The sequence below is a fragment of the Salvelinus alpinus genome, chromosome 5 (genome assembly GCF_045679555.1).
Source record: "Salvelinus alpinus chromosome 5, SLU_Salpinus.1, whole genome shotgun sequence".
Classification (NCBI taxonomy): Eukaryota; Metazoa; Chordata; class Actinopteri; order Salmoniformes; family Salmonidae; genus Salvelinus; species Salvelinus alpinus.
Window position 1 is genome coordinate 94,612,696 of NC_092090.1, and position 19,170 is coordinate 94,631,865.

General features: G+C 44.2%; 2 protein-coding genes across 7 annotated transcripts in view; one reads left to right on the top strand and one right to left on the bottom strand.

Moving 5' to 3' along the window:
• Positions 1–209: 209 nt before the first annotated feature.
• Positions 210–13,398, top strand: LOC139577261 (G-protein coupled receptor-associated protein LMBRD2B-like). 4 transcript variants are annotated; one of them, XM_071404251.1, is made up of 18 exons: positions 210–354; positions 624–873; positions 1,156–1,256; positions 2,962–3,060; positions 3,184–3,351; positions 3,524–3,734; positions 4,165–4,239; positions 4,375–4,488; positions 4,647–4,830; positions 5,400–5,581; positions 5,876–6,009; positions 6,258–6,363; positions 9,715–9,812; positions 10,050–10,156; positions 10,400–10,446; positions 10,709–10,808; positions 11,041–11,137; positions 12,718–13,398. In XM_071404251.1, exons 2-18 carry the CDS (start codon positions 700–702, stop codon positions 12,779–12,781), a joined length of 2,061 nt encoding a protein of 686 aa, XP_071260352.1. In that variant the 5' UTR covers positions 210–354; positions 624–699; the 3' UTR covers positions 12,782–13,398. The 4 variants fall into 4 exon arrangements, 2 of the variants coding, with proteins under 2 accessions (XP_071260352.1, XP_071260353.1); XR_011675242.1 differs by having other exon boundaries at positions 220–354; positions 10,400–10,601; XR_011675243.1 differs by lacking the exon at positions 10,400–10,446 and having other exon boundaries at positions 220–354.
• A 4,725-nt stretch (positions 13,399–18,123) lies between these two features.
• The window catches only part of spef2 (sperm flagellar 2), a 46,207-nt gene continuing 45,160 nt past the window's right edge, over positions 18,124–19,170 (bottom strand). For all 3 annotated transcript variants that reach the window (XM_071404255.1, XM_071404253.1, XM_071404256.1), the window contains 2 exons: positions 18,735–18,857; positions 18,124–18,409 (listed from right to left, as the gene is read on the bottom strand). In XM_071404255.1, coding sequence (XP_071260356.1) covers positions 18,344–18,409; positions 18,735–18,857 — 189 coding nt within the window. In that variant the 3' untranslated portion in view covers positions 18,124–18,343. The remainder of the gene's footprint in view (positions 18,410–18,734; positions 18,858–19,170) is intronic.

Below are 19,170 nucleotides of genomic sequence, written 5' to 3' on the forward strand. Positions count from 1 at the left end.
GTCTGCGGGGTTTTGCTCCTCCCTTGTACTGGAACCATGAATTAAGGTCACTAATTAGTAAAGAACACCCCTCAACTGGTTGTCTAGGTCCTAATTGAAACGAAAAAACAAAAAACCCGCGGACACTCAGCACTCGGTGGAATGAGTTTGACACCTCTGTGAGCTAGAGGTTGTAGGCACATAGCCTACATTTCCCGACATGCCAAGTTGGTCCAGACACGCGTACTGTTGCGTAACTGTTTCAAAGGTTGCGTACACGGATTCCACTTTTCGGAACAATATGTTATTATCAGGAGATTATACGTGAGAGAAGAGACCGGCTCGGAGAATTTCAGCTGGGGTTCAAGGATCGAGGTAAACATATTATACTTTTATTGTGGCCTGATATTAACAATACCGTTAACCTTAATTAATTAAATCGACCAAAATATCGCTAACGTTAATTTATAGGCTACTAGTCCTTATAGGCTAGGTTACAACATTACATTTTCAACCTATCAGGAAAATGTTATATAACGGGTAAAACATATGAGTCATATTTGCATTTAGCCTACACAGCCCTTTGGATTTGTTCCGTAGCATTGTCAATGTGTTTGTATTGCTACCTATGTACCCGCCCCCAGTCTGTGCAGGGTTCACACAGACAGACAGACAGTGTGTGAAGGTGATGGCACAGTATGCGGGTATAGCAGCAACAGGATGAGCGGTGGAGCCCTGGGTATCGAGATTGTGCTGGTCTTCTTCCTGCCACTATTTCTCTTGCATCGCTATGGACACTTCCGCAAGCAACACCCACTGGTGCTTTTCGGGACCCTCCTGTCCTGGTATCTCTGCTTCCTCATCGTCTTCATCCTTCCCCTGGATGTCAGCACGGTATGTTGCTCCTACCAGCCGATCGTGAGTCAGTTTAGCATTTCCCCCACTATTGGTTAAGGTTGGTATTTGTGGAAGGGATGCTGATCCTAAATCTGTACCGAGAGGAAACTTCACCCCAGAGTGTATGAAAATCTGCTCCTGTAAGGAGCTGTACCAGTAGGTGATGAATAACTGTTACTCTGTCATGCAAAATAGTTGTACATTAAATTACTATATTGGCTTCATTACGTGTATGTGTGTGCGCGTGTGTGTTTGCGTACACACACATTCTTATTTCAGACCATATATAACCAGTGTAAGATTGACAACGAGAAACCCAGGGCTCTGACCAGTTCAGACTCCTCTAATCAGACATCCAACTCCTCTGTCTTCCCTACAAGGTACAGTACCAACAGATCTGGTCCAGGACGTTACCGCGCTCCTCAACTAACACCCTGTTACGCTATGCACTGAACGCCATTGACTAAATTCATGACCAATTTGTGTAGTGACTGGCTTCAATGTAGCTCTACTAGAGGGCTCTAGTAGAGGAACTCGCTAACTAAGTACCTGGACCAGAGCTACAGTTGAAGTCGGAAGTTTACATACACTTAGGTTGGAGTCATTAAAACTCGTTTTTCAACCACTACACAAATTTCTTGTTAACAAACTATAGTTTTGGCAAGTCGGTTAGGACATCTAGTTTGTGCATGACACAAGTAATTTTTCAACAATTGTTTACAGACAATATTTCCCTTATAATTCACTGTATCATAATTCCAGTGGGTAATTCCAATGTATTTCAAGGCCTACCTTCAAACTCAGTGCCTCTTTGCTTTGTATCATGGGAAAATCAAAAGAAATCAGGCAAGACCTCAGAAAACAATTGTAGACCTCCACAAGTCTGGTTTATCCTTGGGAGCAATTTCCAAACGCCTGAAGGTACCACGTTCATCTGTACAAACAATAATACGCAAGTATAAACACCATGGGACCAAGCAGCCGTCATACCGCTCAGGAAGGAGACACATTCTGTCTCCTAGAGATGAACGTACTTTTGTGCAAAAAGTGCAAATCAATCCCAGAACAACAGCAAAGGACCTGGAGGAAACAGGTACAAAAGTATCTATATCCACAGTTAAACAAGTCCTATATTGACATAACCTGAAAGGCCGCTCAGTAAGGAAGAAGCCACTGCTCCAAAACCGCCATAAAAAGCCAGACTACGGTTTGCAACTGCACATGGGGACAAAGATCGTACTTTTTGGAGAAATGTCCTCTGGCCTGATGAAACAAAAATAGAACTGTTTGGCCATAATGACCATCTTTATGTTTGGAGGAAAAAGGGGGAGGCTTGCAAGCCGAAGAACACCATCCCAACCGTGAAGCACGGGGGTGGCAGCATCATGTTGTGGGGGTGCTTTGCTGCAGGAGGGACTGGTGCACTTCACAAACTAGATGGCCTCATGAGGGAGGAAAATGACAAAGTCAAGGTATTGGAGTGGCCATCACAAAGCCCTTACCTCAATCCTATAGAAAATTTGTGGGCAGAACTGAAAAAGCGTGTGTGAGCAAAGAGGCCTACAAACCCAACTCAGTTACACCAGCTCTGTCAGGAGGAATGGGCCAAAATCCACATAACTTATTGTGGGAAGCTTGTGGAAGGCTACCTGAAACGTTTGACCCAAATTAAACAATTTAAAGACAATGCTACCAAATATTAATTGAGTGTATGTAAATTTCTGACCCACTGGGAATGTGATGAAAGAAATAAAAGCTGAAATAAATAATTCTCTCTACTATTATTCTGACATTTCACATTCTTAAAAAATAGTGGTGATCCTAACTGACCTAAGACAGTGAATTTTTACTAGGATTAAATGTCAGGAATTGTGCAAAACTAAGTTTAAATGTAGTTGGCTAAGGTGTATGTAAACTTCCGACTTCAACTGTAAGTACCCACTGGACTGTCTGCTGACAACTTTATGACTTGTGGTTATGCAACGGTTGTCCTGTATTCATGTGGTTTCCTTTACAATGGGTACATAATGTACATAGTGTTGTCTCTTATGAGGATGACCTGTGCTGGTGTCTCTTTAATTACAGCACACCTAAAGTATGTCACAAGCCATGGAGCTATATTCCTGATGGAATCCTGCCAGTGTTCTGGCGGGTGGTCTACTGGACCTCTCAGTGTCTGACCTGGTGAGCCCCACTATCCACCCACCCTGACTGCAATAGCAACCATTTACCAGAGGAATTTTTCCACTCTATTTTTGGCTAATGTGTTTTTGTTGTTTTTATTTGTCCGTCTGTTTGTCTACTCAGGCTGTTGCTCCCCTTCATGCAGTCCTATGCACGCTCTGGGGGCTTTTCTATCCTCGGCAAGATTAAGACGGCCCTTATCGAGAACGCCATCTACTATGGCACCTACCTGATCATCTTTTGCTCCTTGCTTATCTACGTGGCTGTCCATCCCCAGTGGCAGCTAACCTGGTGAGTAAAACCCATCCCACCTTCTGCATCCCTGTCCCGTCCCCCCTCCTGCCTCAATCCTCCTGCCACGATCCTGCCACAATCCTGCCACAATCTAAACATTAGCCATTAGTAGGGAAAATGCAAATCTGACCCTAGATCAGCATGTAAGTGTCTCTGTCTTCTCTTCCAGGCAGGGCCTGCAAACCATTAGCATCGCAGCAGCAAACACCTGGGGGCTTTTCCTCTTGGTGTTGTTGCTAGGTTACGGCCTGGTGGAGATCCCGTGCTTGTACTGGAACTCCTCTCGCCACGGTTACCTGTTGGCCAAGACCTACTTCAAGGTGGCCAGGCTGGCGACGGAAAAGTCAGACGCCGAGGAAAACATGGATGACGCCATGGAGGTGAGACGGATGAGAAGAACTAAAGGAAGTAGTAAAGTACGATGGTTTTCAAAGGTCCACTCAGCGATATGGCGTGTCCGTAAGTATAGCGGGGCAGACCTCCAACACAAACAAAGACAGTACGACACAAGGGGCTAATCTTGGCAGCATTTGTTCTCACGTTGTACGAGAGAGGAGTGGACTCCTGTGCAGATGGTAAATATTGTGGCTCCCTGTGGGCCCTGGTTAAAATTGGTGCACTATTTATGGAATGGGGTGACCATTTCTGACACCACCATTATCTGTGAGGCAGTTCATATCAGATCAGCCTCTTGCTTTGCACTCTCTCTGGTGTTTACACCACTCTTTATAGAGACAGTCATATCGCCGAGTAGAAGTAGGACAAATCAATGCATTGTTTTGGGCCATTGAATGAATTTCTCTTTGACAGGAGGTGGCAAATGTCAACGAATCAATTGGGTACGGTCACCCCCTAAGGAACAGCGTCGACACTATTTTGAGAAAGGTAAGAATGTTAGAACAAAGTTGAATACGTCCGTGTGTAAACCAGCGGTACAGTCTATAATAATGATAATTAATCATGGTAACTATTAATATGAACGACTAAGTCTAAAATCTAAAATAAGCACATCCATTTTAGTGTCCCATGGAAATCCAGGAGAAAATGGTGAGGCTGAACACGGAGGACAGTGGGGATGAAAGCACACAGAGGACCTATCCTTCCAAAAGGAGCCTAGTGAAGCTTCATAAGCAAGTAATTATGGTTGAACCGCCCCCTAATGAAACGTTCTGAAATGTCCCTTTACATGGTCAGACGGGGATTGAATTAGGCTCACATTGTTGGTGTGAAAGTAACCCATGATGTACATAGTGTCTAGGAGTGGGGTGATCCTGGTATTGTGTGTTGGCCAGGTGATCTATGCTGGCCAGAGACACAGTCAAACCCAGGTCCAGTGGGCGATCCTTCTGGAAGAGGCCTTCCATTTAGAGGACGTGTGTAAGAATGAGACCAGTGCCTCCCATCAGTTTGTCCATAGTTTCCTCTCCTCCCAGCCACCCGGCTGGCTCAGCAAATACCTGTACACTCCCACCATAGGTGAGTTCAAGTAGGGGACGACTGAACTCTTCAATAGTCCAATGGTTGTGTCCCAAATGGTAGCCTATTCCCTATGTAGTGCACTACTTTTGACCAGGGCCTATAGGGAATGGGATGCTATTTGGGATACAATTTACTGTATGCCTACTGCCTAGCCACGGTCAGCTTACCTGTGAACATGTTGAACTCTGGCTGTCGTGAAAGGACTGTGTTGTGAAAGCTGTATCAGCCCCTTTAGAAAATCCACTTATCAAATGTACACAGAGAATGACTTTATTCAGTATCTTCAACTCTTGATATTCATCAATTGTGTGTGTGTATGTATGAATGTATTATTATATTATTATCTATCCTCATGTGTGTCCCTCCCTGCCCCAATACCCATGGCAATATCTGACTGAAATGTGAACTTTTCAAAAGAGTAAACTCACACACCTTAATTTACCTGGTGCATGGAGCAAAAAGTATACTTATTAAAAATAAGCACAATTCCTCACACCAGTAATCTTAACGCGTCCAACAATTGAAATGATCTATTTAGCAACATTTGGTGTGATGTTTCTCTGCAGAGTGGTACTGGGAGTGTGTGCTGCGACAGTGGTGCTACCGACTGCTGGCACTACTGCTGTCTCTACTCTCTGTGGCTGTGGTGTGGTCTGAATGCACATTCTTCAGCACACATCCTGTCCTCTCACTCTTCGCCGTCTTCATCCAGTTAGCAGAGCGGGACTACAACTACTTGTACATAGAGGTAGATATTATCTTTGGGGATTCTGTGTGTATAGTTAGCCTGGGTGCCAGTCTGCAGCACAAGCTGATTTGGGACCGGGCTAGTTTATTGTCATGTTGATGTGACAAATGTCTTATCTGTGACAATAAAGTAACTAATACTATTACTACTACTAGATGTTTAAGATAGCGTGGTTGCAAACACAGTGTGGATAAATTACATACATGAAAATGTATAACAGGAAATATGGAGAAAGGTTTTTCTGTTGAGTACCAACGAGCAAAATTATCGTTGTGATGTTCTGTCCACCACCAGATGGCGTGCTTCGTCACTATTTTGTTCCTGTGTGTTTGTGTCTACTCCACCGTGTTCCGCATCCGAGTCTTCAACTACTACTACCTGGTACCTCACCATCAGACAGACGCCTACAGCCTACTGTTCAGCGGAATGTACGTCTCTCACCGCTAAAATATACCATGTTTTGTGACGGTGTGTCTACGGTGTCCAATTTAGTACAGCCTCAAAAAGAAGTCTTGTTGAGACTGAAAGAAGCCGAGACTGCGGCTGTCCTAATATGGACACCGTACATGTCACTATTTGAGCTTGGTTCTAGAGCTTTAGAACTCTACAACATTTCAGTCTGCATGTTTTGTCTGAGTATCACTTTGAGTACCGTGTGTATACCTTTAAAACGCAGGTTGTTCTGTCGACTGACTCCTCCGCTGTGTCTCAACTTCCTGGGTCTCATCCACATGGACGCCTCCATTTCTCACCAGCAGAGAGTAGAGACAGCATACACCACAGTGAGTCACACTCGGGGTGCAGCCCAAATGGCACCCTATTCAATATACACTGCCCTACAAACGCAAAACGCAGTAACTACGGCAACAGTCAAAATGATTATTATTTTATTTTTTTGCTAACCAGCCAAATAGGTTGTAGGTAGATTAACTGATGTATCATATTATTATGAAGTCATTTTTATGCATATAAACTATGACCACTGATTTGACCTATGACCCCTCAAATTATTTATTTAAAAAAAAATTGCAAATGAAAGACAGATATATAATTTACATACATATTCACACCCCTGAGTCAATACATGTTAGAATTACCTTTGGCAGCGATTACAGATGTGAGTCTTTCTGGGTAAGTCTCTAAGAGCTTTGCACACCTGGATTGTACAATATTTGCACATTATTCTTTTTTAAATTTTTCAAGCTCTGCCAAGTTGGTTGTTGATCATTGCTAGACAGACATTTCAAGTCTTGCCATAGATTTTCAAGACAATTTAAGTCAAAACTAACGAGGCCACTAAGGAACATTCAAAATCGTCTTGCTAAGGGAAAGGGAAGGGGGATACCTAGTCAGTTTTACAACTGAATGCCTTCAACTGAAATGTGTCTTCCACATTTAACATAACCCCTCTGAATCAGAGAGGTGCGGGGGGGCTGCCTTAATTGACATCCACATCTTCAGCAACTCCAGTATATATTTGGCCTTGTGTTTTTAGGTTATTGCCCTGCTGAAAGGTGAATTTGTCACTCAGTGTCTGGTGGAAAGCAGAATGAACCAGGTTTTCCTCTAGGATTTTTTTATCCTAAAAAACTCCTTAGTCCTTGTAGATGATAAGCATACCCATAACAGGATGCAGCCACCACCATGCTTGAACATATGAACAGGCCTCCCCAGTGGCGCAGTGGTCTAAGGTCACTGGAGATTCTGGGTTCGACTCCAGGCTCTGTCGCAGCCGGTCTCGACCGGGAGACCCATGGGGAGGCGCACAATTGGATAGCATTGTCCGGGTTAGGGGAGGGTTTGGCCGGCAGGGATGTCCTTGTCCCATCGCGCACTAGCGACTCCTAGGGCGGGCCGGGCGCAGTGCACGCTGACACGGTCGCCAGGTGTACAGCGTTTCCTCTGACACATTGGTGCGGTTGGCTTCTGGGTTAAGTGGCCATTGTGTCAAGAAGCAGTGTGGCTTGGTTGGGTTGTGTTTCGAATTACGCACGGCTTTCGACCTTCGCCTCTCCCGAGTCCGTACGGGAGTTGCAGTGATGGGACAAGACTGTAACTACCAATTTGATACCATGAAATTGGGGATAAAAAAGGATAAAAAAAGAAGAAAGAAATGTTGTGTTGGATTTGCCCCAAACATAACGCTTTGTATTGAGCACATTAAGTTCATTTCTTTGCTGTTTTTTTTGCAGTTTTACTTTAGTGCCTTATTGCAAACAGGATGCATGTTTTGAAATATTTTTTATTCTGTACAGGCTTCCTCCTTTTCACTCTGCCATTTAGGTTAGTATTGTGGAGTAACTACAATGTTATTGATCTATCCTCAATTTTCTCCTATCACAGCTATTAAACTCTGTAACTGTTTTAAGTTCGCCATTGGCCTCATGGGGAAATCCATGTGCAGTTTCCTTCCTCTTCTGCAACTGAGTTAAGAAGGATGCCTGTATATTTGTAGTGGCTGGGTGTGTTGATGAACCATCCTAAGTGTAATTTATAACTTAACCATGCTCAAAGGGATATTCAATGTCTGCTTTTTTTACCCATCTACCAATAGGTGCACTTCTTTGCGATACTTTGGAAAACCTTCTTGGTCTTTTTTGTTGAATCTGTGTTTGAAATTCACTGCTCGACTGAGAGACCTTACGGATAATTGTATGTGTGGGGTACAGAGATGAGGTAGTCATTAGAAATGCATGTTAAACACTATTATTCCCCTCAGAGTAAGCCCATGCAACTTATTGTGATTTGTTAAGCATTTTTTTGCCCTGAACTTATTTAGGCATGTCATAACAAAGGGTTTGAATACTTATTGACTCAAGACATTTCAGCTTTTCATTTTTTATTAATTTGTAAACATTTCTAAAAACATAATTCCACTTTGACATTATGTGGTATTGTGTGTAGACCAGTGACACAATTTCAATTTAATCCATTTTAAATTCAGGCTGTTAACACAACAAAATGTGCAAAAAGTCAAGGGGTGTGAATACTTTCTGAAGGCACTGTATATGCTTAAGGCAAAGGCAAAGTGCAGTATCTACAATCTAAATGTGTTGATCCAACTTTCTTGTTGTTTTTCTGTTTGATGGGAACTGTTTGAGAGTTCTAACTACATTCCAACTGTATTTAATGGTGTTGTGTAGTTGTGTTTTCATGTTTTGAACGTTGTATTGTAGTAACCCTCAATAATCTACTCGCCATAGGATTATTTCATCACGCAGAATGTTTATACTAAATATTTGTCTTTGTGCAGCATCTACAATCGAAATGTGTTTATTCAACTTTCTTGTTGTTTTTTCTGTTTGACTTTGTATGGTCATTTATTTGACTTAGGGGTCATAGGTCAAATCAATGGTCATGGTTTATATGCATAAAAAGGACTTCATAATCGGATGATAGATCAGTGTATCACTTATCTACCTACAACATATTTGGCTGGACAGCAAATACATTTTAAAGACATTTTTCTCAGTTTCATTGTTTGCGTACTTACTGCTCTTTGCCTTTGCATGGCAGAGTGAGTAACGGGAGTCAAAACACGGTGTAAAAAAGCTAAAGTGCAGTAAATTCACTTAGTTACTGCAAATTTCACATTCCATTTTCTCTGAAATGGAACTTAATTGACACTTTGCCACAAGATAAAACAGATACTGCAAAGCCTGATTTTAGTCAAAAGTGTAGTTTCTGCGTTCCCCACAGTGGAGGTGTCATAATACCCATAAAACCTAGCGGTCAAACAGGGAAATGGTTCCAATCGTTTTTCCACCATTAATTTTTCCCATAGGAGATTTTATAAACACTTAAAATAAGGGCTGTGGGAAAAAGGAATGGTGGAAAAGTGATTGAATTTGACCGCTAGGTTTTATGAGTTATGACTCATACTGTGGTAGTCTATAGTGCACTACTTTTGACTAGAGCCCTATGCCCATATAGGGAATACAGTGCCATTTGGGACGCAGACTCGGTCACATGGGCTCTCTCATTGTAAAGGAAAACTAGTCAAGTCGTGAGGAACCCACTTGGCATGCTACTGAATAATGAACATCACCCTACTGGGATTTATTTCATCAGCTAGACTTTCTAGGTATCGGAGCCACCATTTTTCTCTACTCCATCTTTCTTGTGTCTTCCAGATCATGGGCTCTATGCGTCTCCTCTCCTTCATAGCAGATGGTTTCTACATCTATTACCCCATGCTCATAGTCCTCCTCTGCATCGCCACCTACTGCAGGTAAGTCTTGTCTGCGGGTCTATTTCACATCCTCTCCAGGGGATTCCCATCATAAGACAACAGGGTCTGTATTGACATTTGTCTCATAGTGGTGATCTAGGATCAGTTTAGAGGTTATATGCTTTAACAATCAATGGATAAATTAATTAAAAAGTCCAGAAATGGAACCCCAGATTGCCTCTTTTAACTAACATATGGCAGTGTGTTTTTCTTCCTCCCCTCCCTGTGTATTTTCAGCCTGGGTACCCGCTGTCTCAACCTCCTGGGGTTCCCACACTATATTAGTCAGAGCGATGACTTGACCTCTGAGCTGGTGGAAGAGGGCAGAGAGCTTATCAGAAGAGGTACTATTGTAGGGTGAAGTTGCCTCTAGACTCCGATCTTGGATCAGTTTTGCATTGGTTGAGGTTAATATTGTGGGAGGGGCAGCTGATCCTAGATCTGTAACTAAGGGAAACTTCACCCCGGAGCAACAGTTGTACACTCAGCCTGGATGCCATTTGAGAAGCTCTCCTTTTGGAGTCCAGTGTGGATAAGACCAAGTCTGGGACAATGTTGCCACTATCTCTGCTTGTTGTTGTTTGCAGAAAGAAGAAACCGACAGAGAAGCGAGGATGGGGAGAGTCGGAAACGAGTGAGCACGGTCCTTTCTTATTTTGAGTCTTCTCTGAACACTGGAGAAGACCACATATCAATGTTTACACCACTGCATTACCAAACTATGAACCACCTGCCAGCTCATTGGGTTCACTGTCTGTGTAAAATGCTCCGGCATGAAGTTTCCTTTAGGTACAGATCTAGGATCAGCTTCCCTAATCCCGGATGCAAAAACTGACTCAAGAACGGGCGTCTAGGGTCAACTTAACCCTACACCATGTAAAATAACTGTTTTTCAGGGATGGAGAGAGCGCTATGGAGAACAGCGAAATGTGAGGAGGAACAGAAATGGTTATTCCGAGTTAAAGGACAACGACTCTCCCTCAGACAACAGTGACAGTGAGTATGAAGTTTATGATGATCATTTTCAACAGACTTAAAATATTTAATGCTTATGGCATAATGCCTAATGCATTATAGCCGTCAATCAAATGTTATTTTGCGTCCCAAATGGAACACTGTTCCCTATGTAGTGCACTACTTTCCCCCATGGGCCCTGGTCAAAAGTAGTGCACTACATTGGGAATATGTTGCCATTTGGGACGCATTCGTAAATGTGTGTTCTCTTCAGCTGCCCAGTTGACCTGGAGAGAGAGCGGGGATCACACTGGGCTACTTCAGGACGTGGACACCATAAGCCTAGATCCTAGTGATTCGCCAACCCAGAGGTACTAGATCCTAGTGATTCTCTCAACCCAGAGGTACTAGATCCTAGTGATTCTCTCAACCCAGAGGTACTAGATCCTAGTGATTCTCTCAACCCAGAGGTACTAGATCCTAGTGATTCCCCAACCCAGAGGTACTAGATCCTAGTGATTCCCCAACCCAGAGGTACTAGATCCTAGTGATTCCCCAACCCAGAGGCACTATGCCCCAGTCATTCTCTCAACCCAGAGGCACTATGCCCCAGTCATTCTCTCAACCTAGAGGCACTATGCCCCAGTCATTCTCTCAACCTAGAGGCACTATGCCCCAGTCATTCTCTCAACCTAGAGGCACTATGCCCCAGTCATTCTCTCAACCTAGAGGCACTATGCCCCAGTCATTCTCTCAACCTAGAGGCACTATGCCCCAGTCATTCTCTCAACCTAGAGGCACTATGCCCCAGTCATTCTCTCAACCTAGAGGCACTATGCCCCAGTCATTCTCTCAACCTAGAGGCACTATGCCCCAGTCATTCTCTCAACCTAGAGGCACTATGCCCCAGTCATTCTCTCAACCCAGAGGCACTATGCCCCAGTCATTCTCTCAACCCAGAGGTACTATGATCCTAGTGATATTCTCAACCCAGAGGCACTGATCCTAGTGATTCTCCAACCCAGAGGTACTATGCCCCCGCCATTATTTGAAATAGTATTAGGGCTAGATTTAATCGATGTCGTGGAAGATCCGTGTTATAGCGTGAATGAAATTTAAAGGTGATTTCCGATTGAGCCGACATGCAGCGTTTACCGTGAATGCAGTCTCCGCAAACGCGCGAGCATTGCCTTTAAATTTTAATCGTACTATAGAGCAGATCTTCCACGATATTGGATTGAATCTAGCTTAATGCGAATACTAAGTACTAGCCTGGTCACAGATCTGAGTGGGCTTTTGCCTTCCATTTCCATTGTCAAGCCATAAACTCCATAAAGAGTTGGCAAGAGAGCAGAAACAGACTGGCACCCAGGCTAGTAGATTACAGACTGGCACCCAGGCTAGTGGGTTACAGACTGGCACCCAGGCTAGTAGATTACAGACTGGCGCCCAGGCTAGTGGGTTACAGACTGGCGCCCAGGCTAGTGGGTTACAGACTGGCGCCCAGGCTAGTGGGTTACAGACTGGCGCCCAGGCTAGTGGGTTACAGACTGGCGCCCAGGCTAGTGGGTTACAGATTGGCGCCCAGGCTAGTGGGTTACAGATTGGCGCCCAGGCTAGTGGGTTACAGACTGGCGCCCAGGCTAGTGGGTTACAGACTGGCGCCCAGGCTAGTGGGTTACAGACTGGCGCCCAGGCTAGTGGGTTACAGACTGACGCCCAGGCTAGTGGGTTACAGACTGGCGCCCAGGCTAGTGGGTTACAGACTGGCGCCCAGGCTAGTGGGTTACAGACTGGCGCCCAGGCTAGTGGGTTACAGACTGGCGCCCAGGCTAGTGGGTTACAGTGCATGGTGGGGAAACATTGTTTTATTATAATGGCAGTAGAAGAGACGAAGAGAAAGGGGAATGATTGGTCTGATATTATTTCTCCTTGGTCTGTCCCTCTCTAGGTACGCAGGAGGACGTTACCTCTCCCTGGCGTCCTCTCAGATACACATTTTCAACGATGTCTGAGAGGAGCCTCTGCTCAGAGGCTGTGGGACTGAACTGACCTTTCCTCATTGCCCACACGGCTGCTAGAGTTCCATGGATATTTTCTTCTTCTCTTTTGTCCTTTAGCCTGTTTGTCTGGAGATAGATATTTATTTAATGCACATTGGGATCATAATGAATAAGATAACATAGACCAGGGTTTCTGATCCGAGATCAGCACTCCAACTGTGGCTCCAGTAGTCCCCCAAGAACAAAACATTGTCTGACCTCAGGAACAACTGTGACCTTTAACCTTAGGAACAAGGGATGCATTAGGGCTCCTGACCAAGTGCTTACCTTTTCTCCCCCTCCTTTGATTTCCGTTTGTGTTTTTAGAACCCATTCATTCTGTAACGACTACTCAGTGATTGCCATTCATCTCACAATGCCTCTTTGCCAGGGTATGTATGAGTTTTTAGGGTACGATGACAATACATCTCTTCTTTCTAGGAGATTTTCCTGTGCCTTGATTTTTCTGAAGGCATAATGGATGTGCACCCTAGTTTTGCTCCATTTGAAATGGTTTTATTCCCATAAATGCTGTATATTTAAATATCGATGTCCTTTTATAGATGTTGATTAAAAAAATTACAGTACAAGTACTGACTGCACTGTTGTTTTTTGATGAATAACAACTATTCTCAGTGATGTTTGAAGCTTGGACCTTAATTGTGAGGATGGTGTGAACCATGTTAACCATTAAGAACTGTGTGAGTAAAGCTTTATGTCAAATATTATTATCGAACCCTTTATATCTCAGATCCAGTTTCAATAAATTGTGAAAAACTATTTTGCCAAATATCAATTAAATATAAGGTATGTATTTGTAAATTTAACTATGATCTACATTATTATACCTGCTAATGAGAGTATTATTATTGATGGTTTATGGTGATGAAGGGATGATTTGACCTCCTCGTACCTGCTAATGGGAGACTGTAGGCCCAGTGGGTCATAAAGTATGTGTGAAGGCTACTATGTTTCTATGGCTGCATTCCAATGGGCTCAGGTGATAAGTAGTGCACTATTAGGGAATAGGGTGCCATTTGGCACATATGTGTGGACTGGTGGTCCCCGTAGGGGGTGGGTCCCAAAGACCTTCCCCATTATTGATTAAGGGGACCTTAAGATTCATGTTTTGCTACAGGCCTTATAAGATACTGTTGCTTTGTGTTTAAAAACTGCGACTATACGTTGCACAAGCTATCTATATTAGTCTTTGTGGTTAAGCCCTGGCTTTTGTGAGAGTGTGCTTGCAGGCTAGGTCTGAGTCAGACCGAAACTAGATAAAGAGAAGTAACCACTGTCTGGTTTTGACAGATCTTGTGTGACAGTAGACCATGCTAATAAATTCAGAGAAGCTACTGTACTAGGTTGTCTTATAAGGTTACCTCAGCTTATTGATACACACATACGTTGACGTAGGTGATCATACCACTTGGGAGTGATCACATGTATAAAATCAGCTGTGCCCTTAGGTGGGATGCAGAACTTACATGGAAACATACGTGCTATGTTCCCGTTGTCAACTTCTATCTGCAATTACATTTATAAAGGTTTTTGATTGATTTACTTAAAGATATTGTCTGATTGCTGATTTCACCAATAAGCAAATGATTGACAAGGAACCTACCCCGACAGTGGATGTGCTTTGGCTCCACTCTCCAGTGTTCTTCTCTGTAGGGGTTAAATGTAGCCCTGAGGCCGGGCAGGGATTACCCATGTTTCACAGGAACTGACCCAGAGAAACCCATTCTCTATTCTCTATTGAAATCCATAACAAACTTCAATGGCTTCAGCCGATCCCGACCGGCCACGCTCTGTACAGTCTTTTCCCTTCTTCGCCATGTTTGCGTGCGAGACGGGCCTGTCTGAGGAGAGAAGACTCGCCGGAACCTTCATCTGCCTGACAGCCCTCTCTAATCGCTTATTATTTCCCCTAATCTACAGTACCAGTCAAACTTTTGGACACACTTACTCATTCAAGGGTTTTTCTTTATTTTTTACTATTTTCTGCATTGTAGAATACTAGAAGACATCAAAACTATGAAATAACACATATAGAATCATGTAGTAACCAAAAAAGTGTTAAACAAAATATACTTCATATTTTAGATTCTTCAAAGTAGGTGGGGAGGGGCCAAGTCCCACTCTGGTTCTCACGGGGACTGAGGCCGGGCAGTGACTACACTGCTCTAAAAGATGGGGAGGTGCTAGAGGATGGGGCGGGGCAGTGACCACACTGCTCTAAAAGATGGTGAGTGGCAATGACCACACTGCTCTAAAAGATGGGGAGGGGCTAGAGGATGGGGAGGGGCAGTGACCACACTGCTTTAAAAGATGGGGAGGGGCTAGAGGATGGAGAGGGGCAATGACCACACTGCTCTAAAAGATGGGGAGGGGCTAGAAGATGGGGAGGGGCAGTGACCACACTGCTCTAAAAGATGGGGAGGGGCTAGAGGATGGAGAGGGGCAATGACCACACTTATCTAAAGGATGGGGAGGGGCAGTGACCATGCTGATCTAAAGGATGGGGAGTGTTGCTTTTGTCTCTTGGGGGTTGGAGGGATGAGGAGAAAGTGAGGTCTAAAGTAGTGCACTATATAGGGAATAGGGTGCCATTTGGGACGCAGACAGAGTTATGTCGGGCAGGCAGGAAACATGACTAACGGTCCTCGCCACCTTTTCCCCCCCTACTGCGTCCTTCCCTCCCTCTTCCCCTCCCTATATCACTCCATCTCACATCCAGGTTCAAGTCAGTTCCATGGTTGTCCAATTGGGCCACACTTGATTTGGACAGTCCCCAATAGATGATTTGTAGATGCTTAAACTGCTGCAACTCTGTTGATATGCAATAGCTTGCTAAAGTTACGGTTAGGTTTAGGGTTAACTTAGGCTGCTAGGGTTAACTTAGGCTGCTAGGGTTAGGTTTAGGGTTAACTTAGGCTGCTAGGGTTAGGTTTAGGGTTAACTTAGGCTGCTAGGGTTAGGTTTAGGGTTAACTTAGGCTGCTAGGGTTAACTTAGGCTGCTAGGGTTAGGTTTAGGGTTAACTTAGGCTTCTAGGGTTAACTTAGGCTGCTAGGGTTAGATTTAGGCAGAGCCATATATTTAAATCTAATAGTTGACAGTTTAATAGTTTGTTGACAATGAATTGAACATCTATTAACCATCTATCAGAGCATGCGCAGACCAGCTGGCTGGTGTGTTTACGGACATATTCAATCAATCCCTATCCCAGTCTGCTGTTCCCACATGCTTCAAGAGGGCCACCATTGTTCCTGTTCCCAAGAAAGCTAAGGTAACTGAACTAAACGACTATCGCCCAGTAGCACTCACTTCTGTCATCATGAAGTGCTTTGAGAGACTAGTTAAGGATCATATCACCTCCACCCTACCTGACACCCTTGACCCACTCCAATTTGCTTACCACCAAAATAGGTCCAAAGACAACGCAATCACACTGCACACTGCCCTAACCCATCTGGACAAGAGGAATACCTATGTAAGAATGCTGTTCATCGATTACAGCTCAGCATTTAACACCATAGTACCCTCCAAACTCGTCATTAAGCATTAGACCCTGGGTCTCGACCCCGCCCTGTGCAACTGGGTCCAGGACTTTCTGACGGCCCGCCCCCAGGTGGTGAGGGTAGGAAACAACATCTCCAACCCGCTGATCCTCAACACTGGGGCCCCTCAAGGGTGCGTTCTCAGCCCTCTCCTGTACTCCCTGTTCACCCATGACTGCATGGCCATGCACGCCTCCAACTCAATCATCAAGTTTGCAGACGACACTACAGTGTCGACGAGAAGGCCTACAGGGAGGCGGTGAGGGCCCTCGGAGTGCGGTGTCAAGAAAATAACCTCACACTCAACATCAACAAAACAAAGGAGGTGATCGTGGACTTCAGGAAACAGCAGAGGGAGCACCCCCCTATCCACATTGACGGGACAGTAGTGGAGAAGGTGGAAAGTTTTAAGTTCCTCGGCGTACACATCACGGACAAACTGAAATGGTCCACCCACACAGACAGCGTGGTGAAGAAGGCACAACAGCACCTCTTCAACCTCAGGAGGCTGAAGACATTTGGCTTGTCATCTAAAACACTCACAAACTTTTACAGATGCACAATCGAGAGCATCCTGTCGGGCTGTATCACCACCTGGTACGGCAACTGCTCCGCCCACAACCGTAAGGCTCTCCAGAGGGTAGTGAGGTCTGCACAACGCATCACCGGGGGCAAACTACCTGCCCTCCAGGACACCTACACCACCCGATGTCACAGGAAGGCCAACAAAAATCATCAAAGACAATAACCACCCGAGCCACTGCCTGTTCACACCGCTATCATCCAGAAGGCGAGGTCAGTACAGGTGCATCAAAGCAGGGACCGAGAGACTGAAAAACAGCTTCTATCTCAAGGCCATCAGACTGTTAAACAGCCATCACTAACATTGAGTGGCTGCTGCCAACATACTGACTCAAATCTCTAGCCACTTTAATAATTAGATGTAATAAATGTATCACTAGTCACTTTAAACAATGCCACTTTATATAATGTTTACATACCCTACATTACTCATCTCATATGTATATACTGTACTCTATACCATCTACTGCATCTTGCCTATGCCGTTTGGCCATTGCTCATCCATATATTCATATGTACATTGTGGCGTACAGCAGGTCAGCCACCAGGGGGAGACTCGTCGAGGCCTGGTGACAGACGGAGTATACTTCACGAGGCGATGGCTCCATCTGCTGGACGTGCCAGGTCTCGACGGGCTCTCTGCCCAGGACTAATTGGGGCTGATTGGGGAGTTGGTGAGTAATCAAGGGCTGATTGCTCACCAGCTGTACAAGCCTCATAAAGCTGCCAGAAGGGCAGCACACAGGGGAGACTGGGGGAAGTAAGGTGACTTCTGTGTAGTAGGAGACGGTGCCCAGAAGACGGTATCCCAGAGAGGGTCTCATGGGGGAGACCGATCCTTTTGATTTATTATTTAATTAACACCCTTGAAACCGAGCTGATTACTCTGTCCGTGTCTGATCTGTGTAAACGTTTTGACCCAACCCGCTGGTCTGCCACAAGATATTCTTATTCATTCCTTTACACTTGTGTATATGAGGTAGTTGTTGTAAAATTGTTAGATATTACTGCATGGTCGGAACTAGAAGCACAAACATTTCACTACACTCGCATTAACATCTGCTAACCATGTGTATGTGACAAATACAATTTTATTTGATATTGGGGACAATGTTTGTTGAGGATATGTTAAAGCCACAATCATTATCAGCATAACAAGAACAACAAAGTCTTCATTTTTGTGAATTTAATAAAACACTTTACTTCAAGAAAGAGGCATGTAATTCATAAACTGAAGGTTAACATTTTGAAGTAATTAATTCAAATTATTTTACTTTATAATGCACTGTATAATTTGCTGAATTATTTTAAGTCAACTGCATTTCTAAGTGGATGGGAATCTCAGGTTAGCTTGTGAGAGTTAACTGCGTGATATATTAGGTATATTTATTTTAAGACACCATCAAAGACAGAGGCTCCCCTTCGCTCTGTTGGACCTGCAGAGCTCGGTGAATATCCTGGGAATGAGAGGGAGAGCATGGAGAGGTTAGCTTGATCACTGTTTAATAAGAACGTGAAGAGGGATTGTCTTTCTTTATGGGCTCGGACCTGGATTCAAATAGTAGTCGTTTTCTTTCAAATATTTGAGCTGTGCTTGATCAATCTTGGGGACCAATGAAACAGTCCCAAAATCACACAGATCCCACCCATTCGGCAGACTCAAACAAACATTCAAAGTATGTGAAAGAAAGCCAATACTATTTGAACCTAGGTATCGTGTTGTGAATACTATACAGTGTGTTTATCTTTTGAGTGTGAAGTTTTCTATTGGTCCATACTAACAATGAGTTGGTATTGAGCGGAGCCCTCGATCAGATCTTGTATGACCGGATGCTGGGATAGGATGGAGAATGGAATCTTGTCCTCAACCTTGTACCCCAGTTCTCTGTAGACCTTCACAAAGTCCTGTGGGTAAAGAACAATCCTATACTTAACAAGCAGCTCCAAAACAACATGTACACATTTTCTTTCAAAAGACAGATTGATGTCCCGGCACAGCCAGAAGAGGACTAGCCACCCCTCAGAGCCTGGTTCCTCTCTAGGTTTCTTAACGGCCTTTCTAGGGAGTTTTTCCTAGCCACCGTGCTTCTACATCTGCATTGCTTGCTGTTTGGGGTTTTAGGCTGGGTTTCTGTACAGCACTTTGTGACATCGGCTGATGTAAAAAAGGGCTTTATAAATACATTTGATTGATTGATTGTTGAAATCGTTCATCAAT